Genomic DNA, 25,885 nt, shown 5'->3' on the forward strand with positions numbered 1-25,885 from the left:
GCGTGCGTGCGTGCGTGCGTGCGTGCGTGCGTGCGTGCGTGCGTGCGTGCGTGCGTGTGTGTGTGTCTGGAGAGTAGTACTCCCTTGGGAAAACTAGTGTGTATTTGGGCAAGAGGGTAACACAAGTCAATCTTTGACTGAATGCTGAAGCTTATCTGCCCCGTTATAGTGTTACTCCTGTTGAACCTGCGACCCTGCCTTGCAAACCGAAACAGAAGAAGAGATCCCTGCACAATGCACAGGGATATACCTGTAGTAATGTCACACCGTTTGCATACACCCCATAGCTATTGAGTGACCTACATAGGTTGTGGGAAGATATGGGCTTATCCCAGGTGCAATAAACACAGAAACTTCACTCTTATCTATATACGACTAACAGGCCGGTAACATTTTACTCACAAACACATAATGGGTGAAGACAAAATGTTTCAGGGGTCCCGGGAGATGTCAGTTGCCACCCCCTAGAATTTGCATTTAAGCTCAAATTCTGTTATTGTTATACTTTTATCATACAGTATACATAGTATAATAGTTTTTCCCATTTGATTTCTTTCCGGTTTTAGTGCAGCATTGACTAAATCCACACCCATATATCCACTGTAGGTTACAGGCATGTTTGTGTATTAGCCATCTTTAAAATGACAACATTTTCAAACATTTTCGTTTATTTTCCTTATATTGAAAGTAGCAGATCTGCAAGTTCACAACGCATCGTTATGCGATACGTTGTGAGCTTGTATAGATCGTAGATTGTTGTGAGCTTGTTGTGTTGCTTGTACATTTTTGGAATAGGGATACGTTTTTGCCACCCTCTAGGTTTTGCTGAAACTTATTCTGTGAAACTTATTCTGTGAATTGAGTATTAAAGCAGATACTCTTTTATGAGCCCTGTTGTTCTTTCATACATGTTACGGGCAGTAAAACCCCTAGACTTGAACAGTTCGTAACATGATGCTTCTGCCGTACATTTCTGAACTGCTGAGTGTATAATTTCAAGGTGCCAGGGTCAGCAAGAGAAACCTGTTGCGGTTGAGATGAATGATTAGTGATTTGGGAAATTGTTGGTTGACAAGAAAGCTAAGTGTACAGTAAGTGCAGGTTGAGTATGGCGTAGTAGTGTGATGTAAGTCACTGCAACGTTTGTCAAGTGCTCAGAGCATCTACTGTAAGTAAATATAATTAGGGACATCAGAATCTTTTCTGTTGATAAAAGTTGTTTACTGGGCTGATTTCACAAGATATCTCTCATCTATTGATTATTATAAAGGCAGTGGGTTGTTTGGGCAGAGGAAACTATAGGCTGATTCTTCATGAGAGAGTTTGTCACATATCGTGCATGTGCCTGTCATGACTGTGTGTATTGTGTTGCAGTGCGCTGGGGGTGAATGCCACCATTGTTGACATTGCTATGACGATGTGGCAGTCCTCTCATTTCTATAGGCTATCCGTCCCTTTAATGCACTTACTCACATTGTTCACAGTGTATTAGCATTTATTCACGCTACACACAATGAATAAAATGCAGCAAGGTCTGCTTCTTCAGTGTGTTTGTGACGTGGCATCCACCTCAATAATGTCCAACTCTCCAGCACTATGTACACAGAGGTTGGACCATTGCAACTTCACTATGCTCTCTCTCTCTCATAGAAATGTATAGAAGAGACACAACTATGAACCCTCACACAAAGGACGCTAATGTCTGAACAGTACATTTGGTTAATCTCTTACTATAGTGTGAAGATACTCAAACTGTTACCACTCCACCTGAGTGGATCAGCAACCCTTTAAATCCACCCATCCCATCTGCCTGCCTGCCTGTCTGGTACGCTGTCTGTCTTGTCTATATAACCCACATTAGCATTAGATTGCATTCAGGATATCGGGGGGTGGTTGCCTGGATGAAGAGGAGAGAACAGTCTGAAAATGCTACAGCCAAAGCAGATAGAATACCTGGGAAGGATGAGGGTGGAGGGGGAGAGGAGTCAAAGAGCATAATTAAGTGACTCACCCAAGCAGAAGGAGCAGCGTGTGTGCACTTTGGAGGCAACATCAGCCATGTTACCGTGACTGACACCTCCACAACCTGCCATCTATCTGCCCATCAGTCCTGCTACCAGCATCCACCCTGCTTCCTTACGTTACTACTACTTGGCTGCATACTGCTCCTCATCCTGATGTAGATTCTCACTGCTTCCTGCTGCAAAGCATCATGGGAGCAGCTGCCCCCCCCCCCCCCCCCCCCCCCCAAAAGGAGGAGGGAGATGTGAGAGGAGGGGGATGGTGGGGTTGCCATGGTGACTAATACCCCCGCTGATCTGTGCATTGTGTTCTATGATTGCTCGGGTAGAAACAGTTCAATATTATACGCACTATTTGCGTGGAGATAGGGATCAAGTTGATGTTGACCTTCATCAGTGATTTATACCATATATTATCAAATATATAGTTCTCATTATAGCCTATTGTATGATGCTGTATCAACAATGGTGAATATGAGAACTATAGCCTATACAAGGGACATACATAGGCTATATTAAATTACTCAAATTTCGAGAATAAATAAAACTTGAATGAATGAATGAATGAATGAATATTAAATTTAAAGGCAATATGTATCAGGTTTGTTAAAATGTATTTTTTTGTCATGTTGTAGTCCACAGGGCTTAAAGTTCTGATTTCAGTCCTGAGGCTTTCATAGGGGTCATTTAATGGCATCAGTGCAGATTTGCAAAACAATCTTTTTCAGTCTTTTTTTTTTTGCTTTAAGCCCTGAGTCCATGAGCCAGGCAAGATTAAATTACGAAGTGAGTGGGCAAAGCCATACCTATATTATATTGTTTAGGGTCAATATAACTAAATTAATATATGACAAGGTCCCTTCCACGGTAGTAACAAATATATCAAATATTTTATTTTCACCTATGATAGGAATAGGATAAAAAACATAAATGAGTTATCACCATGAAACTTCTGCAGTTGATTACCGGTACTTACATAATAATAAGAAGAAGAAGAAGAAGAAGAAATGTATGAATAATAATACATAATTAAACAAATTAAATAATAATAAACTGTATTTATCACCTTTCATACATAAATGCAAATCAAAGTGCTTCCACAGGGCAGAACATAAAAATAGCAATAAAACACAAGCAAATAGTTTGATAAAATAGTTGATGATAAAACAATGGCAAAGAACATAAAAAATAAAAGCGTAAATACATAGAAGAAAATAAAACATAACATGCAGCAAATCAGTCAGGGCAGAGTAGGAACGCAGAAAGCTGCCTCGCCATATTTTTTTGTAGACATTTTGTAGGCACTTCCAAGCAGTGGAGGACCTGAGGGGGCGGTTAGGAACATATCTAGGTAGGCAGTCACGGAGGTAAGAAGGTGCGAGTAAAAGCATTTTAAAATCATTCCTAAAAACCACTGGGAGCCAATGCAGTGATGATAAAACTGGAGTAATATGTTCTCTCATCTTAGTTCTAGTTAACACAATGATTTATTGTATTACATGTTTTCTGAAATTGTACATTAGAAATTTTGCAAATAAAATTGAGGCTACATAACTTTCCAGAATTTAAATTAAATTAAAAAGTCAACATTCTTATTTCATTTTGTTTATGTTAGTCACACACACACACACACACACACACACACACACACACACACACACACACACACACACACACACACACACACACACACACACACACACACACACACACACACACACACACACACACACACACACACACACACACACACACACACACACACACACACACACACACACACACACACACACACACACTCTCTCCAGTGAGCCAGTGAGGCTGACTTTTGCTGACTTTGAGTTTGCCATGCAGGGACTCATTGAATACTCATGGGGGTGCTGTTGATGTTGTTATGACACGGCTATGACCGCTCCTCGAGATTAGATCGTTATTGTAAGGTGACCCACTCCCTTCTCCACTTCTTGTGCCAGTGCCACTTATGTGACCCTCTAAAAAAGTTCCGTAGCCTGATTTACGTACGACGGAAATTAAACGTAAACTGCCTAAAATGAGCCAAGGTTTGTTTGTGAGAGTAAAAAACTCGTAGCCCTGTGCACAACAAAAGGCGCAGATGGCGCTTAATGCAAACAACTAACCTACACAGCAGGACAGAGAACCAGGCACAGCCACAGAGCAAACACTGGATATAAAGGTAAAAAGGACAGTACCCCAGTCAGAGAGAGAGAGAGAGAGTGTGTGTGTGTGTGTGTGTGTGTGTGTGTGTGTGTGTGTGTGGGGGGGGGGTATGATGGGATTTGGGAAGAAGCCATGGCAATTAAATTAATCCTTACAGGCTTACACTATCTATCGGCCTCCTAATTTATTAGAAACAGTGTCCCATTGATTGATGAAATGTGATTAGCTTCTGAACATTCCAACTTTTTTTTACACTTTAGGTCCGGTCTGACTCTGGGAGGGTCCGGGAGTCGTGCGTCATCCATTTCCAATGTGGTTATGGAAAGAAAAGGGGGGGAAAAGCGGTCAACACACAACCATCATCACCACCAGACAGTCCTGCTGTGTGTCCAGGAGTAGGAGGTCACCACCTGTTCGCTTCACTTTTCTGTATTCTGATTGGCGAGAGGCTTTCGCATGCTCCGCCCCGCTCACAGAAAGACGCAACCTCAGTGGACGCGTCACACGCCACTCACAAGTGATTCGGTAACGCCCCTCTCATCAGTGCCCCCCCCCCCCCCCAGCAGGTTGTTAGTCCAATTTGATCATGGCGTGCCCGCGGCAGGGGGCTTGCTCTCTGCTGCCCAGTGTTTATTATAATACGGCTTCCGACGTCCAAAGACCACCAGTACCGCAGCGGAATAGTCGAGAACGCGTCAAAAGTTGACGGGAACTTTATAATGTCACCGGACACGGACAGACTGGATGTCATGATACGCTTTGCAACATTTTAAAACTGCTGGGTTGTTGTCACTGGAAGAGCTTACCATGTCGTTGCTGTGCGTAAGGGGTAAGTTTTTATTTTAATGTCATTTACTTTTCAATTGAACGTATGCTACAAGTGGGTGGCCGTGGTTTAAATGTGAAGTTCCCGTGAGTTTAGATCGAGTGTTAAAATCAGTGCAGTCTCACAAAACAGGTTATGGACTGTGTGAGTTACACACCTACACTACACACCCCTATAGGGAATTAAAGAATATTTGTTTGGCGTGATTTATTGGTTTTCAAAACGTTGTTCTGTTCTACCGTATAATTGCAACCGACAGAGAAACATAGGACGACTGTTATCTTATTTATCATAAAAGCACCAACGCCGCTGTCAAACCTACCAGCTGTTAACTGTGCATGGCAGCAGGGTTTTAAGAAAGATTATGTTTAATAGCGAATATAGCGACCGACCAACCCTAACTGTAATTCTACAGGATAACAGTAATAATAATAATAATAATAAACGACATTGAATTCATAAAATCCCAATTTCTGCCTGACGAGATAAGACTAACAGCTTTTCTATTAACTGACATAAAACGTTAAAAAAATAAAGAAACATCAAAAAGGAAAAATAGCAAGACCCTCACAAACAGTGGAGTCAGTGGACCTGTGAATGAATGTTCTCTCAACTTATTTGGGTCATTATGGCTATTTTAATAAAGTTGTAGGCTTGCAGCTTCTTCATCACACATATTTTGTAGCTGTGAAGTACAGTTTCCAACACATGTATTGCTCCAGTTTGAACAGAAACATACACAGATACCATCACTTCCTTTGAAAGTGTCCCATAGGAGGCCTCAAACACAGTAAAAGTGTTGGCCATTATCCTCTTCCATACCTTCCATAATTGCTGGGCAGTGGTATGAAAATTCCTTTCATTTATGTCGTGTACAGGTTTATATAATGTGGAGTGATGTGTGTACATATACTACATAGCCATGTTTATGGCAGACCAACAGGTAGGCCTACAGGACAGGTTAGCATCTGAACCACGTTCAATCTATTTTGGGCATGGCTAAATGTTTGAAATTATTTCAAAGATTTTAGATCTTTGACTAAATCAATAGCAGCATATCTATTTGGCATTTTGGCTAATAGATTAGATATTTTTGCCATTTGTCGTACAAGCCTTCCTTTTATCTTTTAAGTAAATTGTTGTTCTACAGCTGCAGCATTTCCATTTTGATTGATAAAGCAGGTGTGTGAAATACTGTAGATTAACGAACATCTTAACTTACACCTTTATATTCTCATTCCGCACTTCCCAGTCTGTTAAAGGGTGTAAAAAGCACAATTAATTCATTTCATTTATGTTTATGAATTGCTGTACATTCCAGTAATAAACCTGATAGCAGGCATGTGCACTGCAGCATGCTGCTTACCTGGATTTGTGAAATAACCAGAATGTTTGTTTTACTCCCAAATTTCAATATATATAATATCCACTGTGCGATTGGCTGATCGACAGGTGGCGTCCAATTGTCTTGAGTGAATAGCTAGCTACAGTAATTCTCAAATAACAGAATAGGGGGAAAAGGGCATTAGTCCTCTCCTGAGACCTGGTCTCAGGAGACGACTAGATCTTTGTCAGACTTGTGTTTTTTTTCAACCGAGAATTGGACTCTGCCTTGATTCTTGGCTTGTTCTTCCTTTCTTAACTCTTAAACTCAACTGAAATGTTCTTGACTACAGCCTTGGCTTATAGGAGTCAGAAGGCAAAGAAACAAGTCAGGCGGCTGGATGCGAAATTCGAAAATGTAATAGCAACATATTAATTAGGAGTCAGTCATTGTGCTGAATGGGATCCTCCACCAGAGAGATTGCACGTAAAACATCAATGTATTGATTACTATCATGCCAACTGTAAGCAGTTGGGCTGTGTTTGTTAGGCAGCCTGAACATAACAGTAGACCTCAGTATTATAGTTCAGACCGGGCTTTTGCGATTGGCTCATATGACTCATCCCTTCCCCTGTATCACTGTTACAATGTTGTTTATTTATTGGTAGTAGTAGGGGGGACAGGCTGATCGCCATGGTGATGTCTTTATCTGGATGCCCCTCCAGTAGTACACGTGTGGGAGAACCCCCCCCACACACACACACACACACACACACACACACACACACACACACACACACACACACACACACACACACACACACACTCTGTTGATCAGGGCAGGGCTGAGTGGAGTCGGTGGACAGATCCTGTGCTCGCATGGATCACACACACACACACACACACACACACACACACACACACACACACACACACACGCGCACACATGCACCAGTAGGGACACATCATGGTACCTACTACCTGGTGTTGGTACATTGAATCCAATGTATTTCGTCTCAATATTTTTCTTTTTCTGCTGAATGTTCACTATCATGCAATGCATGACATGCCCAGAAAAGGGAATACTAGGTTTCATGTTTTCATGTTTCTGGTGAAAATGTTTGCCCAGGCACTTCCGTCCAGCTATTGGAAGTGGCGTTTGGTTTCTTTATGGAAGGTAGCTAAAGGCCTTAATGCAGCCAACCAGTGTTGTCAGTGGGCCTGATGAGGTGCTATGGTTTTCAGTGCTCCTAATCTCTACTGCAGCAGGTTTCTTGGGACTTATATTGAATTTCAGCAACTGACTATGGATCAGTCCATCTTTAGGAAGACAATGCAGAGTTTGTCTGCTGGCTGTCCGACAGTCAACAGTGGCACACCTCCAATCACATCACAACACAACCCAAACAGTAGTAGCGCTAGTTAGTTAAACTAGCCTTATGCAAATAATTCCCAGTGTGACCTGACTTGGCAGGAGGAAAATTCTGCGTGGCTTCTTCTTCAAAAGCTGGATAAATGGTGGGGAGTTCCAGTCTCATACTTGAATCACTTTTTTGTCGTTGCCTTTTACCCCTTTTTCTTGACAATTTAGTCTTTCTGTTGTATCCTACTGACTCACCTGCCAGCGAGGAGCCACACAGGGAGGATGTAGAGCCTTCGTCCTACTCCTCCCGCCCAACACTCCCCCCAGCCCGCAGGAGTATGTGCAGTGCCAGTGACAGATATATTTATATGGTGGAGCCTTTTCAACTGACAACTGAGACTTGCACAATGTGTGTGTGTGTGTGTGTGTGTGTGTGTGTGTGTAAGTGTAAAAAAAAAAAAAAAACATTTTGAAATTGGGTGAGAGAGACGAGTTCACTACAGTTCTAAAATAATTGAGAGATAAGCTTTGAACAAATGCCAGAAGAGTGGTTGAGCCTAGTAATAGTAGGCACTAGGCAGGCAGTAGTAGTGGAATTATGAGGAGAGAGAGAGAGAGAGAGAGAGAGAGAGAGAGAGGGAGGTAGGTAGGTGGAGAGAGAGAGAGAGAGGACGCTTAGAGATTGTAGCAGTAATTCCCTGGCCATCTGTTGCATCCTCCTTCGCTCTCTGGCCACAGGCTCCACCTCATCAGGCCCAATGGCCTACTGCACATATACAGTAATACATGCACACCATTTGCCTGGCATGGCCAGACTATTATCTCTGCGTGTAGATATTATTCTGGAACTTCGGTGTGGGAGATTTATTTCCAAGTGTCGATTACCAACAAATTCCAACATCACAGCAAAAAAAAAAAGTCTCGCTTTGAATAAAGTAGGCTCTGATTGGTCACCCAAAACTCTCTGGTGAGTGACATGTAACTCAAACTGAGGAGTGCCAGACCCATCTCCCCAGGTGGTGCAACCACTCCAAGGAGCAGCAATGTCCGTGTTAAACTGTTAACCTATGTGTGTGACTGAGTAGCAGTAGGGGCAAAAGTGGCGCTGTTGTGCCAGAAACGGAGAGAGAGAGATAGTGCTGCACTGTTGCCTGCTAATGAGAGACAGACAGACAGACAGAGAGAGAGAAAGAGATAGAGAGGGGGGAGGGGGGAGTTGCACCACTCAGTTCACACGGGTGTGATTGTTTTCCCTTCTTCCTGTGGCAGATTCATCTAGTTTCCAGGCTAACACAGTAAACGCACCATTGTCGTCATGAGGAATGTGACTTCACTTCCTAGTACTTCTGTGTTCCCGCTTCCTGCATTTTGGCCAAATGTGCCCCAAAATGTGCTGACCTCATCACATTTGTGAATTGTGATGACTGCTATGGGCATTTTTAGGCCAAGGAGTTTTTTCTGTGTAAAACTAATGCTTGGAAATGGATTCAGAATCATGAACACACCCTAGTTTGGCATGTCACATGCTACTTAAAGCATGATGAAATTTGGAAAAGTTTGCCTTATATAGAGAGTATGCACATGCATGATTTTCCTATCAGGGCACGCCCCCCTCATCTAGATTTAGTGGGAAAACATTGAGCAGCATGGAGTGTTGGAGTTTGGAAGCGCTCGTTGGAAATCACTAAACCGTCCTGCGTACCACCTGTTTCTAAATGTCACATAATGCAGGAGGCACCGAAATGTTATTGAAAACAAGCACTTCCAAACTCTGACAAGTGCAGGGCATTTATTGACAGAAAGTAGCTCATAACGTTTCTATGGTGGATTTTTATGAAACACAAACTTTGCAGATAGAGGATAATTCAAGCTTTTCGTACAGCTGCAATGTTGGTGAGTTTAACATTGTTTAATGCAATCAGACAGGACTTTTCTGTTTGGATGAATGGGCTGTCAAGGCCAGAAAGTAGTTTTTTGACACTCTTCCAGGTACGATGATGTCACGCGCATACCCTCTATCGGTTGTCTATGGTGTGGTATACAAAAATGGCCATAACTTGTTTTTGCGATGTTCATGGCAGAGCAAGCCTCTCATTTAGTGGACCTTAATGACCAAATTAATAGAAAAAAATCACACCTGTGTGAAGTGAGGGGCGCTAATATATTAAAGTCTTAACTCATGATGATTAGGTGATGTAATGGTGATGTAAAACAAACGGTGCCAACACAAAACATTAAACGCCATTAACAATAAAGAGACAATATGACGTAATGAGGCACATTATGACGTAACATTTCCCTTCATTGTCAATGTTTTACGAAACAAACATTGAACTAAAGACAAACATTAAACCTGTATACGGCATGACATCACAGGTCCTGTCCAATTATGGGTGACTGGCTCCCCGGCTAAGATGAGGGGTTGCGTGTACCGGTGGAGAAGTAATACATGTGCATACTCTCTATTTCCCGCAGCACTCACCGTATATTTAAGCACATTATGATGATATTACCACCATCAGCAGCACAAATATAATAATCAATGAGGTTTTGTTATAGAAATAGTGGTGAGTCACCTGTTGCTTACACAGTGGTTTTGATAAGAAAACAACCACCTGACAGCCGGGGAAAGTACTGTGCAACTTAACTTAAGATAAGCATCAGTTTCCATAATGGCCCCTACTTCGTTTATTGCCCTCCGTGCTGTTTGCTGCTATACCTCCTTGGATAACGTCATGCAAGCTGGGGACAAATAGGCCACTCGTACGTCCCAGTGACTACGAGTGAGCAGAGTGGCTGGAAAGCCCTCGATGGAAACAGTGAAAACTCACACGCTCACACTGTCCTCTCTTCCCATTTACAATGGCTGATTTTTCCACTTCACATTGAGGAATGTGTAAGCGGGAAGTTCCTAGGTCCTAGAAGTGCAAGTCTTTTTTCCTGTTCTTTTTTTAGCCTCCACCTCCTAGGGAGGCACACACGCAGATTAGACACACCAGCGGACCGACATGCAGAGACAACGGGCGAACATGCGCTGTCCCCGTGCTTGCGGTTAGGGTTTGGTTAGGGTTTGAGTTATAGGTTCTCTGTCTCATGACAGTCGGACCAATTGTATATCTAAACTAAAGCCTGTACCCCACCTCTAATGGCCCTGACACACCATTGACGCCAAGTTATTGTTGGGACATCGATAAGTGTCCAGAAATCCTTCATGAGACTTCATGCTCACTGGAGGTCAGTGGAGGATGGATGACACCTATTGATTTTGCAGCTCCCTCGTGTCCTGATAGCTGACAGCTGATAGCTGACCCATAAACGACACATTCCTGGTACTGTAGGTAGGCAACCCAGCCTGGTGAAGATCTGCGCGGAAGTCTGGAATGATGCCAGTTGGGAACAATGCAATACCTGACCGTTATACCAGTCAGACTATACCAGCTGTAATCGTCTGTCTGTCTGTCTGTCTGTCTGTGTGCCTTTTTATGCGCTGTGGAGAATGTCTGAAGAGTGCAAACTTGACTCTGGCAAATGGACTGGACTAAGGCCACGTCCACACAGACTTTTTCAGGTGTATCTGCAATCGTTTTGAATCGTATTGACATTTTGTCCAAAACGGAACCGGAGTTTTGGGTTTTCCCGAATATGCTACTGGTATCTCCTGGCTGTTTCCCTAGAGCTTGATGTACAACAGGGGCGCCCACACTTTTTAGACTTGAGAGCTACTTTCAAAATGACCAGCTCAACCAGATCTACCCACCAAAAATATATATTATCCCATTGCTGAAAATTGTTACATATTAGGCAAACGCACTTGGAATGGAAATTTAGAAATAACTTTGTAATATTGACGTTTGTGCGAAACACTCTTGAAAACAAAGTATTGCATTTTTTGTTTTGAGCTTACCTTTTTGTCTATTAATCAAGTGAAGTCACTTTTGGGAGATGCCAAAAATAGTTTTAGTTTTTATCTAAATTATTTATTTTAGGGGTATGTCATGTGGTCTACCTGCACAGCCTGTGTGATCTACTGGTAGATCACAATCTACCTTTTGGGCACCCCTGATGTACAAGTACACCACCTGGACATGATTAACCTAGACTAACCCTAAATGCTGACTGCAGAGAAGGGAGGCAGTATTTCTTATGCATCAGCCAGGGATTTAACCCATCATCAACCCATAAAAACAATGTCTTCTAAATGCTGACAGTTTTCTGAAATACCTATGTTTCTTTATCAGTGGTGCTCAATATTTCATGTCATTCCATGACATTCCCCAAAAAAACATATGTAATTGGCCACCGACCACCGACCTGAAAATACGTTGTTCCAGGAACCCCCCAGAAGCAAAGATTTGAGTTAAAAACATTTGCTCTGAAATACTATATATTCAAGGGACTCTGTCTCATCAATTCCTCCAAAGTCATACGCTGTGTTTTTATGGCGTGAGACTCTGTAGGGCAGTAGTAGGAGCAGAGCCGTCTAGAAGGTGTGTCTGTTGTTTGTCCGGGGCTAATCTCACAAACTGCTCAGCCAACAAGGGCCTCAGTTTTATAACTAGTGCACCGGCCTACTCGAGAAGTCAAGAATGACGCAAACGCATGCCCCAGCCACCCGTTTATGCAATACGCGTTGTCGGAGTGGGTCCGTTGTATATGGTCTAGGCCAGTGGTTCCCAAAGTGGGGTACGGGGAGTTCAAGGGGTCCCCAGCTAAATGGAGCCTTATGGGTCTGTAGTGTACAAATGGACCATAACGGGTCCATTTGGTTCCATTTGTACATTAGCATTAATGTTTACAATATAAATTGGGGGTCTCAGAGATAGACATGCCATTGAATGGGGGTCCGTAGCCTAATTCAGGTCAAACCGGGGGCCCTTGGCATATTTCAAATTTCAAATCAGGTTAATGAGTATCATTTTGGGGGTCCTCCTTGACATGAAAAGGTTTTGGGAACCCCTGGTCTAGGGTCTAGTAGGGTCTCGGCTAGTCTATGGCATCATATTGATGACATCAGCGTGCTGCTCTGGGTGAATATGGCGTTTCGCGTTATCTTTAACTTTTTGTTTTATAATCAAAATGAAAGGTGTTTGGATCGGGGCTGAAACCTTGCCAAGATATGGAATCATACTGTACCTGATTTAGACATCATAGATGACTGATGATGTCATAGACTGGCCACATGATGTCAGAGAACCAGACATTAACCCATTCTGGGCGGGAACCCCTTTGGGTAATTTTTAAGCATTATGTTATACTTTAGCTATTGAAAAATAAAATAGCAGATCTACAAGCTCATAGCACGGCACCGAGTGCCGCGCTACGAGCTTGTAGGTCTGCTATTTTTTTTTAATCGTGAAAATGTGGCGCAAACATTTTTGCAAATCTTTGCTTCTGGAGGGTCCCTGGAACGACATATTTTCAGATGCGGGTCGGCGGCCAAGTAGGTAATGGAAATCATGTCGTTTGTGAGCTTCAGCCATCCAATCCACTCCATCTGCCGTTTCACTGGTTTAGTATATGCCTGTACACAGTCATAATGCTGGAGCAGCAATAGCAATTAATCCCCTCCAAAGAACCTCACAATCCCAGAACCATTATTGCATTGTATAGACGCAGAAAAGGGGCTAAAGTCTGAGTAATCTAAAAATCACACCCGTGTGAAGTGAGGGGCGCTCTTATCGTCGTACATCATCATGACTTAAAATAGACACTGTCTATTAGCTCAGACACTGACGTAAAATTGTCCATTAATTGTCACTGAACTGAACTGAACTTAAAATAGACAGTCTATTTGCTCAGACACTGACGTAAAATTGTCCCATTCATTGTCCATGGGAATTTAATGTTTGTGTAGGACAAGGTTTGTGCACACACACCACAAACTGGACATAGGAGGGGCTAGCTAGCGCCCCTCAAATATGATCGCCACCTCCCAGTTAGCATATTAGCGTTTCTAGTGCTGGGCATCGGTGATCCATTGTGTCATGAAAATGGACGATTATTACTACTTCACAGGGTCGGTTCACGTGGTGGTGTTCGTGGCCTTTTTTGGGGGCATTCTGACCACAGCGCTTTAGTCAATGGTGGCATGGGATCGGTTAAACAGGAGACAATAATATGTGTCCAGGACAGTATGTACAGTATATGCGGAACGTGGGCTCTGAAACAATGAATCTCTTTAAACAGGTACTAGGTCCATGTGTGAGGGACCTGGGTTACTGTGAATCTCTTCAGAAGTCAAATCAATATTCGAAACATTTTAGCCAGAGCTCAATGGTCACTGAACTGACGTTTTGGACTGTACTATAATGACATCACACGGCGACATCACAATGTCGTCGGCACAACCACGTCCTTTTTAAATGAAATGTTAACTGAACAAAATGCCGTTCAGCAACTTTTCAGATCGAGACAATTCAACTTGATTCTATACGGTGCGATATATGCTCCGCTGGACGGCACATCTGGAAAGAGGGCTGTGGAGACACGGTCATGCTGCGGTAGTGGTGGGGAATGAGGTGTACTGCTTTGGAGGACACAGCGAAGGCAACACGACCCAGATTGGTGTGAACGTCTTCGACCCAGCGTCTTTATGCTGGCGGAAGTTGCCTCCGGTGACAGCCGGGTCGGGAGAACGTCACCTTGAGGTTCCCTCCGGGCGCCAGGACCACACGGCTGTGCTGATCGAATACGCCGTCTACCTCTGGGGAGGGAGTCCCCGTTGCAACGTGCTTTATGCCTTTGACGTCGACGCTCACAGATGGTTTAGACCACAGGTTTCTGGGGATGTTCCAATGGCGAGGTACAACCACTCTGCCTGTGTCTCGGGGAAGGTCATGTTTATTCACGGAGGACGGACCCAGTGGTCTTCCACTAATGACCTCTACAAGTTGGACACCACCACGATGGTCTGGTCTTTCATCAACGTCCGATTAACTCCACCTCATTCAGAGCATCACTCTGCCACCATCATCGGGTGTTACATGATTGTATTCGGGGGCTATGGAAGGCAGAAGTCTCAAGTTCGACTGGGCTCCTGGTCGATGGGGTTTCACAATCAGATCAGAGTGTTTGACACAGAGACCAACCACTGGCTGATCACACGTTATCATCCACGTAATCATCCTGATGGACGCTGGGGGCATTCAGCCTTTACCCACAATGGAGAACTGTACATAGTTGGTGGCCGCAACGATAAGAAGGACTTCAATGATATGTGGAAATTAAATCCTAAAACCGTCTGGAGTCGGGTTGAGCCCAAGGGGAAAGGCCCGTCTGGGATGTGTAGCACGTGGTGTTGCATGGTGGGAGATCGTGTCACCTTCTTCGGAGGAGACTCTGATGACCTGTGTGTCTTAGACTTCAGTCTTAGCCTCAAGATGTTATGCAAGCTAGCGGTTATTCAGTATGGTCTGGAGCGGTCTGAACTCCCACACAACGTCAGGTGGGAACTGGCAGCCATGACTACCAACAGCAAAACAGTGCACTAGTAACCATAAAACTAAATCAAAACCATGAAAACAAAAACAAAACGAATAAAATAAAATAGTCCATTAAAACAATAAAAATCAGGGGCACGGTGGCACAGTCGGTAGTGCTGTCGCCTCATGGCTAGAAGGTCCTGGGTTCGATTCTCGCAGGGGACGCTGTGGGTGCTGGGGCCGTGTTTCCTCCTCCACGTCATCAGTTCCCATGCCCGAGGCTGGGTTTGCGAAAGGGCCTTTCTGTGTGGAGTTTGCATGTTCTCCCCGTGTCTCCTAGGGTAGGTACCCTCACAAAAACATGCAGTTATCCTGGTCTCTAAAACTACCTCCCCCTGGCCAGCCGGGGCGCCTGATGGAGGGGAAAGGAACTGGTCGGAATAACGTGTTCCTTCCACGTGCTACGTCCGGCCAGGGAAAATCCCCCTGTCGGGTGAAAAGAAGCAGCTTGGATTACTCATGCATAGGTCAGTGCACTGCCCCCCCAGGTTGGCGGAGGAAGTGTAGCGCCCATGATTACATTCGATAATTGGGGCTGGGTGAAAAAACTGGGTTGCAAAATCGCAGGATAAAAAACCCCCAATAAAAATCACTCTTATCGTACATCATCATGACATAACATGATGTACATATGATGTAAATTCTCCATTCATTGTCAATGGAAATTTAATATTTATAGGACAACAATAGCTGATTTGCTCCTATACATATGATGTATGTGTAGGACAAAAATCACACCCGAGTGAAGTGAGGGGCGCTCTTGTCGTCGTACATCATCCGATAAAAAAATGAATACTATTTCATGAATTAATTTGTCAACTTATCAAGTTATCTTTTAACCATGATACAAAAATAGTTTTTAATCATGTAAGATGACAACTGAACTTGATCGTGATGTGTAAGACTACAATCTACACTATAGCTGAATATAGGAGGGGCTAACCGGTCCTATACTAAAGCCTGTTTTAGCACTGTTCTTATTAGGCACACAACGGTGTCGAGTAGTGGCTAAACAAAAAACGTTTCTGATGCAACGTGCTGTGAACTTTACAATGTGGCATAAATTATGCTGCACACATAATGTGCATCAGTACTATGGAAAATCTATTGGGGCATAAATTATGCTCTACGCATAATGTGTCGGTACTATGGAAAATCAGTTTCAGATTGTAGTTTAACACATTTTGCCTTCTAAATCATGACAGTTTTCTGAAAAAAATGTCACCCCCAAGATTATATGTAATTGGCCACCGACCCCCATCTGAAAATAATGTTATTCCAGGAAAGATTTGAGTTAAAAACATTCTCTGAAAGAATATATATTCTTATAAGATTCGTGCTGCATTTTCATGATTTTTTTCAAAAATAGCAGACCTACAAGCTCGTAGCGCACCACTCAGTGGCACGCTATGAGCTTGTAGATCTGCTATTTTTCAATAGCTAAAGTATAACATAATGTTCCCGTTCAGAATGGGTTGAAAAAAGTGTCATTGTTATTTTAGGAAAGTTTCCCACACACAGCAGCTCAAGAATCAAGAATCAGGCTGATGAGCAGAAGCTGTATTAATTTCAGAGTTATAAAGGTAATCAGCCACGACATGAAGCTATGAGAAACTGCAGTGCAGCCTATAGGTTTATGTGGAGCCTGAGGTTACATATAACATTTAGAGCAACAGCTGAATGTAATGTTTCCACGCCAGGAAAAAGAGCACCTTGCGACGTTGCGTTGTTAGCTTTGGGTGTGTTGTTGATGGAGAGTTACAGTACTCGGGAAAGTCCGAAGGAGACTTTCATTGTCTTCATGGACATTAGACCAATGCCTATGACCGTGTGCTGTCATAGGCCGTGGTATTTTGGTGTTTTAAGCATTATGTTATACTTTTAGCTATTGGAAAATAGCAGATCTACAAGCTCATAGCTCATTTCTATGAAAAAGTGGCACAAATTTCGAATATATTCTTTCACAGCGAACGTTTTTAACTCAAATATTTGCTTCTGGGGGGGGGGGGGTCCCTGAAACAACATATTTTCAGATGGGGGGGGGGGGGTCGGCGGCCAAATACATATATTTTTGGGGGGGTCCTTGACATGAAGATGTTTGAGAACCACTGACATTGAAACATAGGTTTTTCAGAAAAGTGTCAGGATTTAGAAGACATTTGTAGAATTGTTCCCAGGTCAAAATGGGATATGAAGTCGGGAGTGGCGGAGTATGTAATCATGTACGTTTCAGGAGAAATGAGGGAAGTATGACGGGCATGTAGGGATGTAGAATTATGAACTTTCACAGTATGATGTCTACTAATTAAAAAAAACAACAATTGGGTATTTGATGCCGGTATTAAAAATGTCTGCCCTTTTAATTATTGTAATCTAGTGCAGCAGTACTTTGTTGTCCAATCACATCATCATTCAGGTGCATCATCATCATGCAATGCAACAATAGCTTGGGCGGCATACAGTATCAATAACCTGTTTTTTTGTTTTTTGTTTTTTTTGATAGAGCAGTAAACATCCCTAGACAGCGGTGAGGTGCGCTATAGAGCATAGCAGTGGCGGCCATTTTTCCCATAGAGATTCCCAAAAAATAAACATTTCTATTGATTATTTTAAGCCTAGAATCAAGCCATCTATAACCCTAGTGAATCATGACCATAATACATTTGTATGTGTATGTATATATGTGTATATCTCTAAGGTCTCCCGCTATATACAGTATGGGTATACATATAGTATATCTCTGCTGTCGGAAAGAAACCGCCTAACTCCAAAATGTTCATTTTTCAGGAATTTTTTAATATAAATCTTTCAGGAAATTAAGATTTTCTAAATTTCTTGAAAAGAAAATATATATTTTGAACATAAAGCAATACTGCGTCATCAAAGTTGGTGTTGTGTGACTTTATATATCGTCAATTACTTTCATGAGAGTGGGAGAGGTGTTGGAGTTGGTTGCTTTAGTAGACAGTAGTTTGAGGATCCAATGGAGCTAAATTTCCGGAAGTGCATTATTTGTCAATGGGACCCGGCAACTACTGGCGATAGAGGCGAACAGGCGATGGTCGAAAAGTGGGCGGAGGAACGTCGGCCGAAAAGATAAAAATAATTAATCTTTTGAGCGACGTCGCCCGGCGATAGTGGGCGATTGGGCGATAGCCAATGAAATTCAAGCGACGCTCGCCGTTGGTCTCTAAGGTCTCCCGCTGTTAAAAAACGTAGGGTACGAGGTTTTGTCCAAACTCCAAAGCGTCTTTTTTTTTTTTACTTTGTTTTTTTTTTCCAAACGACAAACGAAACATAGGTATGCATAAAAAAAAGAAAAAGAACAAAACAGTACAAAAAATAACAACTAACAAAGACACAAGGCAAAAAAGGGGGAGTGGGTGGGGGGGGTGGGGGGGATACTCCAGAACTACATGAGGATGGTGTGTATGTCCTCGTGTGGTACAGAGATGACGTGATGACTCATCAACGCCACATGCTTTGTTTGTCTGTATATTTAATGAATTTGTCAGGCCTCATCTAATGTCCCTCTTTCCTCATGGTTAAGCAACGCTCACGCTAGCATGACGTATAGCCAGCTTTTCTTTCTATTCTTGGTCCGGAAATGTGCTTGCCTTGCACAATGATTAAAGAAAATGCCAACTTGCTGACCTAAAAAAAAGTTATAATGATAATAATAATACAGAAAAACTATGATGATGCATTATCTTCTGGCTAATTTATTTATTTTCTCTTTTTATTTGCAGTGAAAAAAGCCAAGCTCCAAGGATCTCCAGGTATGTGATGCGTTTTGAGTCACGAACCTTATAACTGATTATATTGCATTAAAGATGGAGTGCTGTGATTTTTGTACTTTTTCCAATTTTCCACGTGTTTAAGTGGTGAAATTACTTCATTAGACCCCTTGGTGTGGTTATCTGCAATGATGTCTTCCCTTTGTATTTAGGGTTTCTTCCTGGAGGCTGAAACCTTGACAGTCAAATGTGCCAATGAAAAAAACAGTAATATAGTGGCATCACACTATCAGCCCCTTCTCCCTTTATCATACAACTACAGCTGTGGGTGCGGCTTCAGTTCAGGTGGATCACCACCCACCAGGCTTACTTGATGAACTGGTGGGGGTGCCCGCATGAAAACGTCATTTTAACAAATACTGTACGCTTTTTGAAAAAAATCTGGTGATCATGTTTTTAGGGTGGAAAAAATCATGGCACTCCATCTTTAAGATTCCTAGCTGTTGTGGCCTTCTTTCACCAATTTGATCATTTGACCTTTTGCCAGATTGCGCAAAAAATAATGTCCTATGCTTGGTATGCTACAAATCTTCTCTGACCTTTTTGTAACATAATAGTTTTCTAGTCTATTACCAATTTTCCATCCCCTGCCACATTTATTTTGGCAACAGACCACTTATAGTCATATCTAATCCAATCGAATTCTGTCTAGTCACTGGGCCCGGATGACTTGACGTCTTTATATTGTGTGATCCTTTGTCCTTCTACACTGCCCGAGGTGAGCTTAGATCAGTGTTGGCTAAATCCAAATCCCTATCCCCTCACCACCGTAATAAATCCCTCTGGTGTTTGGCCTCGCGCATATTCCACGTAAGCCCTGTGACGTTTCTGAACAGTGGTGGCAGGAAGGAAGTCAAAGGCAACACAGTCTGACCCTCATAAAGAATGGCTGCGTTTTGCTACTCAAAGTCCCAGATTTGTCTTTTTTGATGAGAGCACACACACGCTTTTGTTTGATATTTTTAAGTGTAGCAACTGTGAAAACTAGGCATTCTTCAGAAAGCTGCACGGGACAAGCCTATATAGACCCAGGTCAGTTTCCCATAGATTGCTCAGCAGCTGGTAAATCACTGATTCATCCATCCATCTTCAACCGCTTATCCGTAGTCGGGTCGCGGGGGCAACAGCTCCACCAGAGTGTTACAGACTTTCCCTCTCCAGAGCAACATTAGTGACTTCCTCCATGGGGGATCCCGAGACATTCCAAGGCCAGTGAGTCGATGTGTTGCCCCTCCAACTGTGCCTTGGTCTGCCCCGGGGGGTCTCCTCCCAGTGGGACGTGCCTCGAGGACCTCCCTAGGGAGACGCCCTAAATCACTGATTGTTTAATATAATGAACTGACATAAACATAAAAGCATTTCATACGGCTTGTGTCCACCAAGGCATTGTTTCCTGCCACGTATGCTTTGAATTGTTTTAAGTTGTATTTCTATTCTATGCATGGAAACGCCAGCATCGTGACGAGGCGCTGCTGAGCATCTATTCCGCGCTGCTCGGTTGCACGTCCAGCGTTTGTAATCTACATATGTATTTTAATTTCTTTCAACTTTGGGTGTTTTGGATGAGCGTTTTAGAGAAGAACACCCTGTGTATTCAGCTGGGCCACGCCACGCGGCCTAAGGACTTTTCAGATTTGGCCTGCAGTTGATTTTCTATGAGAGGTGAGCGAGCAGGGCCTGTGAAACTGTTCGAATCTCACACATGAGTTGCAACATGTTGAACCTTCGTGACGCACACAGGGAAAGTGGTGTTGGTGAATTGATTACATGGGACCAGTGGACCACAATGGAAACCAGCCCCCTGGACCTTTCTGTGTTAAAATATAGCCTAAATATAGCCTAAATATGTACCTGTTCACGTTGCTAGCTAATTTAGTATTCATTTCAATCAATCAATAAAAAAAGATATTGAATGAGCTGAACTTGAAACAAGCTATTAAACACGCAAAAATAATTCATAGATACTGTAATCTATATTGATTATTTATCGCGGGAGGATGTATCGATATCGATATTTCAGCACACTCCTAATATTTAGTCGACTAAAACTAGACTAACACTAAGACATTCCAGTTGACTAAAATGTGACTAAAACTCAATGAAAACTATTCAAGAGAGACTATGACTTTTCTTGCCAAAAACAACACTGCATACATGTTGGAAAACACAACTACAATGCCATTGTGGTGGTATATTTTTCGGACGTTTAGTTTTATAGTGTGAAAAACATTCTCGACGACACGGAGACACAATTGGTCTCAAGATATCCCTGCTGACGCTGTGATCCTAGACATAAGCCCCTGTTATCTCACTCTGTCTCTCTCTCTGCCCCCCCCCCCCCTTCCACCTATGACACCTGGCCTACGGTAAACAATCGGGTATAATACCCGATAAGTTGGTGAGCTGCTCTAGGCCAAAATGTAAACATTAGTCACTTGTCTTCTGGATCAGAGCCAAGTTGCACTTGTAAGGGGCAGTGTAAAAAAGTTTGAAAGCACTGCTGTATGGCCTGGGGGGAGGGGTGATACTTGATGATACTTGGAGGGGGCAGCCAGGCTCAGCTATGATATGAATACCTTCCCATGTCCTGTCTGTTTTAGTCTGTTCCCCTGACTTAACGATTCAATATTATCATTGGCCAACTCTTCCCCTGCTTCCTCATGATAACGCTGACTGCCTGACCCACTCCATGTTAAGGAAAAGGACCTGTGTGTGTGTGTTTACATAGGGCTGGTCTATGAATGATGTACAGTATGTTTGTATTGCACTTACGCCACACCCTGCATCAGCTGTTTGTGCTGTTTTTCTTCTGTTACGTCACGTTTGGTTGAGAATACAGTCGAGTGACCATGTGGGTAGCCTCGGAAACCCAGACGTTTTTATTTCCAAACGTCTGGGGCCGAGTCCACTTCAATTCGGCATAGAGTAGCGCAAACTACGCTCACTCTCTGCTGATTTCGGATCGTCTGCACCTTTGCTAAATTGACGCACACACATACGTACACACACTCCTCTCTCTGTCTCTGTCGCTGTAATTAATTAGTCTCATGTCCAGCAGCTGTGCCTAGTTTCTCCCGGCAGATCCTGCTGGGAGCTGCCTATGCTATAAAAAGCATATAGGTGAGTTCCAGACCTACCATGTGAGTGACCAGTGAGGGACTAGCTGTCATAGTTCCAAAACTATTAGTCACTGGTAATTGGTTTCTGGTATCTGCACGTGTATTTGAGGAGCAGGTGCACTGATGATTAGCAAGGAAAGAAACTGAGATTCACAATAATGAAGACAATTTGGACCTACGAGCCTGAGATATTCCCCATTATTATTATTATTAGAATGTCTACAATAAGTTGCATGCGACATTGATGCAGGGTTTGTATTTTAAATGGGAGCTTTCCAACCACCTGAGTCTTCCTGACTATAATGTATTGAGAAAACTCATTATAAAAAACACTGAACTGGGAAGTGGGAGCCCCGTGAACATTGAATACTGTCACAGAACCTTGGTGGAACACAGAATGATACATCAATCATCCCACAATCAATCACCTTCAGAATTTCACCTGCTGGCAAATGTACTTACACACGTATGTGTGTGTGTGTGTGTGTGTGTGTGTGTGTGTGTGTGTGTGTGTGTGTGTGTGTGTGTGTGTGTGTGTGTGTGTGTGTGTGTGTGTGTGTGTGTGTGTGTGTGTGTGTGTGTGTGTGTGTGTGTGTGTGTGTGTGTGTGTGTGTGTGTGTGTGTGTGTGCGCGCGTCTGCGTCCGTCTGTCCACTGGTTGCAGCATCTGTGTGTGTGTGTGTGCGCGAAGCCAAATTCAAAGCCAAATTCTGGGAAAGGGGTTTCATTTGAGGTGTTGGATGGTTAGAGTGGCGTGATTACATAACAAAGTCAATGCAAAGACAAGAAGTTGCGCGAGTGCAAAGTCTGAACGCAGCTTAAGAGTTTTCTATCTCTAAAATGTCCCCTAATGGTTTCAGCTCCCTGCTGAACAGAAGCCCCAAATAGAGCGTCGCAGTCCCGCCCCCTTTCATGACGACGCCAGGCCCAGGAAATTAATCCCAATGCATTTTTCCCACAGATGTTTCACAAAGTATTTATTTAAAGACCTTTTAAGCGTCGTACGAAGCCAACTCGAGTCGTGACAAATCATGACAAACAAACACCATTTTTTGGACCAAACAAATAATTACAAAGAAGGAAAAAAAACAAAAGAAGTGTTGTAACCTGCCGTTTTTTTTTTCTTCTACTTTCTAATTCTTTGTTTGTCCGTGGCATAAACTTATTTTTAAATAAATACTTTCTGAAAAGTCTGAGGGGAAAATGAACGCAGATTTATTTTCCTGGGTCTCTCGAGGGGGCGGGACTGCGACGCTCTATAACCCCACCTGTATTGTAGGAGTGACTAGAACCAGAGCATTGACACTATAGAGATCACTCTAACCTTTAAACCTTACCAAATCATCTCTCCCCTCCCTGCCCGCGTACAATCCCCGGCCATTTTGTGTTAATTGGAGAGCACCCGGCCCAGTCACATGCACCGTGTTGAATCAATCCCCTAATCTGCACAGGGTGCTGGCCTGGGTGGTAATTCACTTTCCCCCTGTGTCACCCATATGTCGCCCCACCAGAAGATTAGAAGGTCAGAATCGGGCATAGTGACTTGGCATACTACAGTCAGTATACTGTGCATGCCTGCGTGTGTGTGTGTGTGTGTGTGTTGCGCGCACGCTTAAGTGTCATTAAAGGCCCTGTGTTTGTGTGTGTGTCACGCACGCTTTGGTGTCATTAAAGGCCCTGTGTGTGTGTGTGTGTGTGTGTGTGTGTGTGTGTGTGTGTGTGTGTGTGTGTGTGTGTGCGCCTGTACTGCACTGCATCTGCTCTATGTTATTGCGGACAGTTGTTCCTGCTTCCTTCCTAATAGCGTAGATCATATCGGTTCAATTTATGGTAGGTTTGCGTGCGTCTCCTCTTATAAAGAGACCACAGCCCCTTAAGTGGCCTCTGATATAATCGTAGACGTGCTCCCTCCCCTCTTATCGCATCGCTCTTATTCATGGGAGCTAGCCCCCTGAGTGTGGCACAAGGGGCGGACTATCTAATTTAGAGAAAGGCTTTTGCATCCCGAGGCCTCCTTTTGTAGTAATGGCTGTGTTCTTCTGATGCGGTCCTCTGGAGATGCTAATCAGGCCTGCTTCTCGTCACTCCATAGACATGCATGTCAGACAGACGGCCCCTGTCTAAAGGCAGTGCCGCAGCTGGGGGAGCCAGCAAGGTCTGGTTTCAATGGAGCTCTTAAAGGGCAAAAAATAAACTAGCTTGCAGTGGTTTTCCATGCGTCTTGTGCCCAAGGCACGCCAATGGGGGAAAGTCACAATCTTTCAGGCGCACCTGCATTCATAGCAAAATGGCTGATCTACAAGCTCGCGCCACATTATAGCCTGGGGTCCACCTATATGCTTTCTATGGCATAAGGCAGCTCCCGGCTGGATCCGCCGGGAGAATCTAGACGCAGCTGCGCGACATGAGACTAATTAATTTGAGCGGCAGACAGAGAGAGTAGTGTGTGTGTGCGTGCGTGTGTGTGTGTGCGTCAATTTAACAAAGGTGCAGACGATCAAAATCAGCAGAGAGTGATCGACGTTTGCGCTGACTCGGAAATAAAAAACGTCTGGTTTCCATTATATTTATATAAAACTACTTGTTTCTGTACCCCCCCCCCCCCCCCCCCCAATGCTGTAAACTTGTTACTTTTTAGGAAATGGTTCCAATGGATCCAAAGTACAAGCTCACAGTCAAATGGCATATCTACAAGTTAGTGTTTACAATACGTTGTGAGAGTGTAGATCAACTATTTGTTGCTACTATTGGCCATTATCGCTACTTTCATGCAACACTGTTGGCACAACAAAGTTTGGCCTTAATTTACATATATAAAAAAGAAAACATTAAAAAGTCAAAATATGGAGATACAACAAGGTTTCTGCCTGACAGCAACGCTATCTGCTGGTTGGTGTGTGTGTGGTGTGTGTGTCGGGAGGTTGGGTTGTTTTATCTGCTGGTTTGCTGGTTGGTTATCTGCTGGTCGGGTGCAAAGCAAAGTAAATGTTTCGGTTTGTCACCGCGGCAACCAGGAGAAACATTTAGTGCAAGTGATTACTCCACAAAGGAACAGCTGATGCCTGTCTGTTATTTCCCATAGACTGGGGGGTAAATGCATCATTATATACAGTATGTGCCCGTTTGCGTGTGTGCCCTTTGGTGTGTGTGTGTGTGTGTGTGTGTGTGTCTATATACTGTACATAGCAGGTATTTTGTGCATAACCATATCAGTGATGTAAATAGGTTTTCAATGTAATGAGTTTCCGGGATGCAGGATGGTCTTTTAGTAGCCCTGAAACATGACTGCCATGATGATTATCATGAGTCATGACGCAACTGCAGCCTGTTTTACGCTACATTTACAATCAAAACGTGTATATATAAACATTCCGATTTCAAATATAAGTACTCACAATCTGTCCCACGGGTGTTAGTTAGTTGCTGCACCAGCGATTAGCACTGCTGCATTCCGCGTTCTTTAATAAAAAGCATTTTTATCCGAGCGCCCCGGCTACTTTTTCAAACTGGGTTCGTTTGGGAAATCCACAGTTGCACACCGGGAGCGCACTCGCCTATTAGTCTGTATTGGCAGGGCGGTCAGCGTGCCTATATCGAACACACCGAGTGCCACCCTCCTCCCGACCAATAGGGGCGCGTAGTTGAAAGCCAATGGCAAAATAACAGCTCGGATAAAAATGCTTTTTATTAAACAGCAATGCTAATCGCTGGTGCAGCAACTAACTAACACCCATGGGACAAATTGTGAGTACTTTATATTTTAAATCGGAATGTTTA

The 25,885-nt window shown here is 43.3% G+C and overlaps 1 protein-coding gene across 1 annotated transcript in view; it reads left to right on the forward strand.

The window, feature by feature from the left end:
* The first annotated feature begins 4,854 nt into the window (after positions 1–4,854).
* The window catches only part of LOC310879081 (protein unc-13 homolog B-like), a 109,776-nt gene continuing 88,745 nt past the window's right edge, over positions 4,855–25,885 (forward strand). Inside the window, exons 1-2 of the mRNA XM_083793513.1 lie at positions 4,855–5,028; positions 18,943–18,972. Coding sequence (XP_083649639.1) covers positions 5,007–5,028; positions 18,943–18,972 — 52 coding nt within the window. The 5' untranslated portion in view covers positions 4,855–5,006. The remainder of the gene's footprint in view (positions 5,029–18,942; positions 18,973–25,885) is intronic.

This window comes from Protomyctophum parallelum (genome assembly GCF_964188405.1).
Source record: "Protomyctophum parallelum genome assembly, chromosome: 21".
Classification (NCBI taxonomy): domain Eukaryota; kingdom Metazoa; phylum Chordata; class Actinopteri; order Myctophiformes; family Myctophidae; genus Protomyctophum; species Protomyctophum parallelum.